The following is an 8,365-nucleotide window of genomic DNA, read 5'->3' on the forward strand; positions in this document are numbered from 1 at the left end:
TTTCTGGGGTCTGAACCTACTGGGTGCATGAATCTGTGAGTATTTGACAATACACAACTGTATGATGCGGGCGTGAGTGTGTGCTAGTGAACACGGGAACGTGGGTATGTCTGGCAACCAAGTGTGGTGGGGTTGGGTGTGTAAGCCAGCAGATTCGAGATTAGGGTTGAGCTACTCTTCTCCGACCCCAAACTTTTCTTCCCCGGGACTCCTGGGGCTCCAGGATTGCCCCCAAGATCCTCTCCCCAGGTGGGAATTTGGGCTGCCCCTTGAGGATAATTACAGAGATTCACACCCGAATTCACTCACTCACCTCCCCAAACCCCCAAATTCCAACCTGCCAGGACCTCCTCTACCTGGGGAAGGGGGGCATAACAACGTCATTTCCTGCCCCGAAACTACACATCAAGGGCCAACTCCACCTGCCGCCCTGATCGGTCCAGGTTATTCTCCCCCTTTCTGGGGGGTCGAGGGTGGCCTTGGCAGGAAGGTGCTGGGGGTGCTGGGGAAGGGACGCTGGGGAAGTGCGGGAACAGACCGCGGATTCCCGCCGCGGTCCACCTGTGGCCCAACCTTCTGCGAACGCGGGGACTCGGTGGCGGGGGCGGGGCCTGCCCGGGCAGGTCCCCACCCCTTCCCTCGGCGATAAAACTTCAGTCGCGGACCCGGCACGCTTCCTGGCCCGAGCCCGAGTCCTGGCCTCTCATCTTACTCTCCGAACAGCATGAGCTTCACCACCCACTCCACCTTCTCTTCCAACTATCGGTCCCTGGGCTCCATGCAGTCGCCCAGCCACCGGGTCCGGCCTGTCAGCAGCGCGGCCAGCGTCTATGCAGGCGCGGGAGGCTCAGGCTCCCGGATCTCCGTATCCCGCTCCACCAGCTTCCGGGGCGGTTGGGGGTCCGGGGGCCTGGCCACGGGGTTGGCCGCCGGGATGGCCAGGGGTCTGGCCGGCATAGGGGGCATGCAGGGCGAGAAGGAGACCATGCAAGACCTGAATGACCGCCTGGCCTCCTACCTGGAGAGGGTGAGGAGCCTGGAGGCAGATAATCAGAGACTGGAGGTGAGAATCCGGGAACACCTGGATAAGAAGGGACCCCAGGTCAGAGACTGGGGGCATTACTTCAAGACCATCGAGGAGCTGAGGTCTCAGGTAAGGGGCCCCCGGACCCCCAGCCTTGTTTGACCTTCCAGTTACCCACTCCCTGCCTCTTCCTCCCCCTCCCCCAAAGACAGGAATTTTGATAGGGTTCGGTGCCCTGACTCCTTCCCCTTTTCTATCTCCACCGCGCCCCCTATTCCACAGGGAGGGGGTTGGCGCGGCCTGCATTTCCATGCATACCCCTGGCCATAGGAACCCCTTAGGGCGGTGGTTGGGCATAGAAGGGCCCTTTCCTGGGAGATGGCGGAAAGGGGAGGGGGCAGGTTTTGCAGAGGAAGTCTGCATGAGAGGAGGTGTGACAAGGCCACATAAAGAGGACCTGGACACTCTGGCTTCTGGCCGAAGCAGGACAATTGGAGGGTTAAGCGGATGTGGCTAAGGCTGAGTCATCTGAAAGTAAACAGGAGGCCTACCTGTGGGAGGGGCCAATAGGGGGAACCGGGGGAGGTGAGCAGGTGCACTAGGAAAAAGAAATGCCAGGAGAGAACTGGCTTACTTCAGGGCAGGCGGGCCAGCAGAGGCCCCCCAAAAAGGGCAGTGGGAGACCGGTGGGAACTCTGGAATTTGGGACTCCAGGAAAGGAGGGAACGGTGTGAGAGGGCACAGGTGGTAGGGGATAGGCGGACAAGGACAGTAACCTCTAGCTATTGTGGGGGCTTGGAAGTTTTCACTCATACACATAGCACCTTCCCACACTCAATGTCCTCCACCATTGATTTCCCGTTCATGGAGCCTTCTGCCTGCAATCCCCCAGATTTTTGCAAGTTCTGTGGACAATGCCCGCATCGTTCTGCAGATTGACAATGCCCGTCTTGCTGCTGATGACTTCAGAGTCAAGTAAGCCTGGGAGCGCTAGGGAGCCGACTGCTCTGTTCCTGGCTGGGTCGCTCAGGTGGGGGCTCACAGTGAGATCTTCAGCTGTGGTCAGAGCTGGGCAGATAAGAGTTAGGCTGCAACAACTTATTCATTGATATTACCCAGTTTAAGAATATTGTCCCCCAAGTACTGAGAACGGTGCTCAGAAAATTACCACCTGATCCTGACTCTGGGTGCTGGTTTGCTGTGGCCCTGGGGGCGCTCTTAGGCGGCATGGGCTGAGAAGGTTCCAGATCAGAGATGAGGCCCCTCTGATTACTTCTACTCCCACAGGTATGAGACGGAACTGGCCATGCGCCAGTCCGTGGAGAGTGACATCCACGGGCTCCGCAAGGTCATCGATGACACCAATGTCACTAGGCTGCAGCTGGAGACAGAGATTGAGGCTCTCAAGGAGGAGTTGCTCTTTATGAAGAAGAACCATGAGGAGGCAAGCAGGGGCCACTGGTCAGGCCAGGGACTAGGAGGCCAAACAAGTTGGGGGGGGGGGGACAGACAGGACAGGCCACCTGCAACTTGCAGGGACCGTTAGAACTACAAGCCGGGGCTCTTCCTAACCAGACTGCTGCCCTATTCAGTGGGTCACCTGAAATGCAGCATGATGAGGTCAAGAGGACATGGGTGAGAGTGTGAGGAGAGGACAAAAGATAGAAGCAGCCAGCCCCTCGTGTAAGGGCTGACAGAGGAGTGAGAGTGGGGGGATCTGGCTGGGCTTCCTGGAAGAACGCACAAGGAGCAAGTTTGTGGAGCACGGATAGACGGAGGGTCAGAGCCAAGTGAGGAGAGAGAAACCACCTCTGGGTGGTAGATTGGGGCAGGGGGTGGGTGGCATTTTATTCACCTGGAGTAGAAAACTCAGAACTGGCATTGCCCAGAGTACAAAACCAAGAGTCTCCTCCGTTGCTCTCTCCGGCTGATCCCCAGACTTCCTGCGAGGAAGAACCTTGTCAGAGCTCTGACCCTGAGTCTCCCCTCACTCTGATCTTCTCTCCTTCAGGAAGTAAAGGGTCTACAGAACCAAATTGCCAACTCCGGGTTGACCGTGGAGTTGGATGCCCCCAAGTCTCAGGACCTCAGCAAGATCATGGCAGACATCCGGGCCCAGTATGATGAGCTGGCTCGGAAGAACCAAGAGGAGCTGGACAAATACTGGTCCCAGCAGGTGCACGAGGGGAAGGGATGGGAGCCAGGCGAGGCACAGAGGCCCGAGGTGGTGGTGGGGAGGCTGAAAGAGAAGAAAGGTCCTGAGGACTCTACCTACCCTGCAGATTGAGGAAAGCACCACAGTGATCACCACACAGACCTCAGAGATAGGAGAGGCTGAGATGACCCTCACGGAGCTGAGACGTACCGCCCAGTCCTTGGAGATCAACCTGGATTCGATGAGAAACCTGGTGAGAGCCCTCACTTCACCTGCTCCTACTGCTCTTGGCCCTGACCTCTGTCGGCCTCAGACCCAATCCTGTCTCGGCCCAAATCCCACCCCTTCCATCCTAAGTCACGTGCTCCGAAAGCGTGGTTTCTCTTCGCACTTTCCGCTGCTCCTACCCACAACCCTAGTATCTGGCATACCCTAAGTATTCCAAGAAGTTTCCAAGAGTGAAGGGATGAGCCATCCCAGGATTTGGACTGCTCTGCTGAAACTCACAGAGGCTCTGCCTCCACTCCATCTTGAGGCTCACCTGATCCTCCTCCCTGTGCCCCCACCACAGAAGGCCAGCTTAGAGAACAGCCTCAGGGAGGTCGAAACCCGCTACGCCATGCAGATGGAGCAGCTCAACGGGGTCCTGCTGCACCTGGAGTCTGAACTGTCCCAGACCCGGGCAGAGGGGCAGCGCCAGGCCCAGGAGTACGAAGCCCTGTTGAATGTCAAGGTCAAGCTGGAGGCTGAGATCGCTACCTACCGTCGCCTGCTGGAAGATGGGGAGGACTTCAAGTAAGTGGGGCCCTTCTCCCACCCTCACAAGCTGGAGTGGAGATACACTTCTCCACAAAAGCATCTTTGGTAAGCCCCACCTTGTGCCTGTTCATCTGTATCCACTGAGCACTGGGCGGGAGCTCTGTTCAGGCTCCTGCATCTCCCAAGGGAGTAACAGTTGCAGGGGCTCCCCCCTCTAGGTAGGAGAAGCGACCGAGTCTTGCCCCAACCATACGGTTTTTTTTCCTCCCCTTCCCTCGACTCCCTGCTATTCTGACCAGCTATTTATAACTGGGGCTTGGTCTTCTGTTAACAGTCTCAGTGACGCCCTGGACAGCAGCAGCTCCATGCAAACCATCCAGAAAACCACTACCCGCAAGATTGTGGACGGCAAGGTCGTGTCTGAGACCAATGACACCAAAGTTCTGAGGCGTTGAGGGAGCAGAAGCAGGGTATACTTTGGGGAGCAGGAGGCCAATAAAAAGTTCGAAGGTCACTTCGTGTCTCCCTTGACTGTTTTCATGCTGTATATAGATGCTCTGACCCATGAGTCCTCCCTCTGATCAGGTAGAAATCATATAGGGGGTGTCATATTAGGGGGAGGGGAGTTCGGCCAGAGGAAAGGTCTGTGTTCTCTTCTGAGAACTCACCTTCTCAGAAAGAGGAGGGTACTGTTGATGAGAATTTGTCTTTTCAAATTAAAAAAGGGATAAGTAACATGCACAAAATCTAAAAAGAAAGAAGGAAATAAAATTAAATATTTCCCACGTACTCCAACCACTGTCAAATAGTTTCTTAAACTGGACAGACACGAACACATTTCATTTTATTCTCTATCTGTAGGGTCACACCATTCTACAAGCTCAAGTTCCCAAACCCTTCTTTCTTTACCTCACAGAGTGTCTTGGGCACCTTTCTCAATCACTATACGTACACCTGCCTTACTTTTTTCACCCAGTTGAGTGGACTCTTCTTCTACCTCCATTTGGAATCCATACGCATAATCCATTTTCCAGAAGGAAGCTCTAAGTCCAACAGTGAAGTGGAAAGCTCAGAACTGTGGTAATTATACCCTCCATCACCTCTCCTGTTTTGCTAACAATTTTAATGACTTTTTTCCTACCCATCTTGCAGCCAAATGTCTAGATCACATAAATCTTCTCTTAACTTGCAACAAAGAGGAATCACCACACTCCAACTGTTCCCAAGAATCAAAAGCTTCAGCTGTGTCATGTCTAGTCATGGTCAACAAACCAATGTGAGAAACGATGTCCAGGTCTTTCTTGGCCTTTGTCTTAATAATTAGTCCTCCATCTGCTTTGAGTGATATCATAGAACATATGACATCATTTTACCTAAAACTTACTGCATCTGTATAGGGATGCCATTGGGATCCTTTTTAGAAGGATCCTCAGAATGATTTTCTCTCAGGTGTCAGCAATAAAAACTTTTATTTGGTAGTGAAGGGCTGTTATATTTAATCCATACATCGTACATCCCATTCTTGTTAACAGCTGCCGATACTATAGCGTGTGGAGTACAAATTTACCTAACCCAGGTCTTTTCATGATGAACATCTTGGTGTCCAGTAGTTTGGTTTTTGCAAAAAGAAGTTGTGATGAGAAAGAAGAAAGAAAGAAAGAAAGAAAGAAAGAAAGAAAGAAAGAAAGAAAGAAAGAAAGAAAGAAAGAAAGAAAGAAAGAAGAAAGAAAGAAAGAAGGAAGGAAGGAAGGAAGGAAGGAAGGAAGGAAGGAAGGAAGAAAGAAAGAAAGAAAGAAAGGAAGGAATAGAGAAAGAAGTTGTGATGAATGTTAACTAATATGCTGTTAATATCTGTAACTAATATACACTAATACGTGAGCAGATCTATAGAACAGATTCGTAGATATGGTATGCTGGGCTACCCTATTAACAAATATTTAAGAAGTACCTACTTTATGCCAGGCCCTAGGCTAGGGCACTGAATATCTGTGTGGTAGACAAAGTGAGTATTGCCCCTACCTTGTCAAGCTCACAGCCTAATGGTTAAAAGTGTGTGCACTTTGGGGGCACCTGCTGGCTCAGTCAGTGAAGCATGTGACTCTTGATCTTAGGGTTGTGAGTCCGAGGCCCATGTCAGTGTAGAGATTACCTAAAAAAATAAAATCTAAGGAGAAAAAAGTGTATTTTTATCCATTCCCTCAACAAATACTTACTGAATACCTACTATGTACCAGCCACTCTTCCAGGAACTAGAGACATATCACTGAACGAAAAAGACAAAATCACTATCCTCATGAAGTTTACATTCTGGTGACAGGAGACAGATAAATAAACATAACATAATGTGCTAGCAGGTGATAAGTGTCCTGGGCCTGGGAAGAGCCCCCCAGGAAGGTCATAGCAGGGAGAATTCAGGAAGGGAAAAGGTGATGCCTGAAGATCCCAGGATAATGAATCTTCCATCAAAATGAAAAACAGGGGGGCGCCTGGGTGGCTCAGTGGGTTAAGCCGCTGCCTTCGGCTCAGATCATGATCTCAGGGTCCTGGGATCGAGCCCTGCATCAGGCTCCCTGCTCAGTGGGGAGCCGGTTTCTCCCTCTTCCTCTGCCTATTACTTTCCCTGCTTGTTCTCTCTTTCTCTCTGTCTCTGACAAATAAAATCTAAAAAAAAAAAAAAAAAGACTGTGAACAAACAAACCAAAACAAAATGAAAAACAGTTTTTAGCTAAAATACAGCGTGTTGAGTCTCCAATCTAAAACAATGGGTTCCTTGGTGGACAAAAGCTAAAGATACCCCTGCTTGAGGTGCTCTGCCTATGGGAGGTCCAGAGGATAGTGCAGCCTGGATGCTGGTGGGGAGCATCCAGGTGAGGACAGGCAGACCTGGATGCTGGTGGGAAGCCCCCTGGAAGGACAGGCCAGAAGTCTTCAGCACCATAGGGCCCTGACAGGCTGCGAAGGGAGCAGCATCGGACAGCTTCCTGGAGCTTCTGTGAGCAGGGACCCTGGCTGTCTCTGGGCTCCTGGGTGCTAGTATTCAGAGGAAAACATCCTAGCTGAGAACATGGAGCGCTGGTGAAGGGCTTCTCACCCTTCTGAAGCCTACCTTCCCTGAATAACCGCCAGCAGTTACCTGTCTCACCTCTAGATCCCCGGTGTCTCTCTGGCCCCTACTCTTCCCACACCCTCCTCCCCACTCTGTGTAGAGTGTAGAGTCCACAGGAGACAAAGATTTGGGACCAGGTGGTTGAGTTTTACCTTCTGAAATCTGTTTATTTAACTTTTTTTTTTTTTTAAGATTTTATTTGAGGTGGGGCACCAGGGTGGCTCAGTGGGTTAAGCCTCTGCCTAAGGCTCGGGTCATGATCTCAGGGTCCTGGGATCGAGCCCCGTATCAGGCTTTCTACTTAGTGGGGAGCCTGCTTCCCCCTCTCTCTCTGCCTGCCTCTCTGCCTACTTGTGATCTCTCTCTCTCTCTCTCTCTGTATCAAATAAATAAAATCTTAAAAAAAAATTTAAAAAAAGAATAAAGATTTTATTTGAGAGAGAGAGAGATAGCCGGAAAGCATGAGCAGGAGCAGTGGAAAGGGAGAATCAAGGAGCCGATGCAGGACTCCATCCCAGGACCCTGAAGCCATGACCCAAGCCAAAGGCAGACCCTGAACTGACTGAGCCATCCAGGTGCCCCAAGAGATCTGTTTAGGAAAGCAATGAAGTAGTTTTCTTACCCATGCGTGTCCCTATTTTCCAGATGTGTAAGCGTGATACTAAATGTGCTTGTTCCGACCACACCGAAGCCCCAGAGCTGATGAGGGCCCTGCCCCCACCTCCGCAAAGACTTGCATGGGGCCCTCCCTGTAATTTAGTCAAGAGAGGTGCAACCTTCCTAGGGCCCCTAAAACGGAGAGACAGATGGCCAAGTAGCCAGATGCTGGCTGCAAGTGACCTGGGGTGCGGACCTGCAGGAGGCTAAAGCAGAAAGTCCCTTGGCAGATCCCAAGCCACACTTGAGGCTGATTCAAGCCGACCAGAGGGTAACCCAAAACGGTGCACCTGACATGACTACCCCTCCCATGGGACAATGTCTCACAGTTCCCAGGGCGCTAATGCATTTGATCCCCATTACAATCCTGTGAGCTATGCAGGGCAAAGGGTGTTACTGGCTCTCACTCAGAGAAGAAAGCCCTGAGGTTTTCAGATATCATGTGACCTGCTGGAGGCCGCAGAGCTAGAAGCTTAAAGCACAAAAACCACAACTCCCAATTCCCAGCCCCAAGATCTTTCTTCCATGTATTAAAACTTAACCCAGGGGTTCTCAATCTTGGTCATAATTCCCATCACCGGAGGCGTTTTACCAACAACACCATGCCCCCTGGCAAGTGTTAACATTTGATTTTGGTAATTCCAACTGTCAGGCAAAGGGGAGA

The 8,365-nt window shown here is 51.6% G+C and overlaps 1 protein-coding gene across 2 annotated transcripts; it reads left to right on the forward strand.

Annotated features, from left to right (window-relative positions):
• The first annotated feature begins 630 nt into the window (after positions 1–630).
• KRT18 (keratin 18) lies at positions 631–4,452 on the forward strand. 2 transcript variants are annotated; one of them, XM_032348323.1, is made up of 8 exons: positions 631–839; positions 903–1,153; positions 1,917–1,999; positions 2,312–2,468; positions 3,036–3,200; positions 3,307–3,432; positions 3,751–3,974; positions 4,273–4,452. In XM_032348323.1, exons 1-8 carry the CDS (start codon positions 725–727, stop codon positions 4,391–4,393), a joined length of 1,242 nt encoding a protein of 413 aa, XP_032204214.1. In that variant the 5' UTR covers positions 631–724; the 3' UTR covers positions 4,394–4,452. The 2 variants fall into 2 exon arrangements, with proteins under 2 accessions (XP_032204214.1, XP_032204213.1); XM_032348322.1 differs by having other exon boundaries at positions 631–1,153.
• Positions 4,453–8,365: the final 3,913 nt, after the last annotated feature.

This window comes from Mustela erminea, chromosome 6, assembly GCF_009829155.1.
Source record: "Mustela erminea isolate mMusErm1 chromosome 6, mMusErm1.Pri, whole genome shotgun sequence".
NCBI classification, from domain to species: Eukaryota; Metazoa; Chordata; class Mammalia; order Carnivora; family Mustelidae; genus Mustela; species Mustela erminea.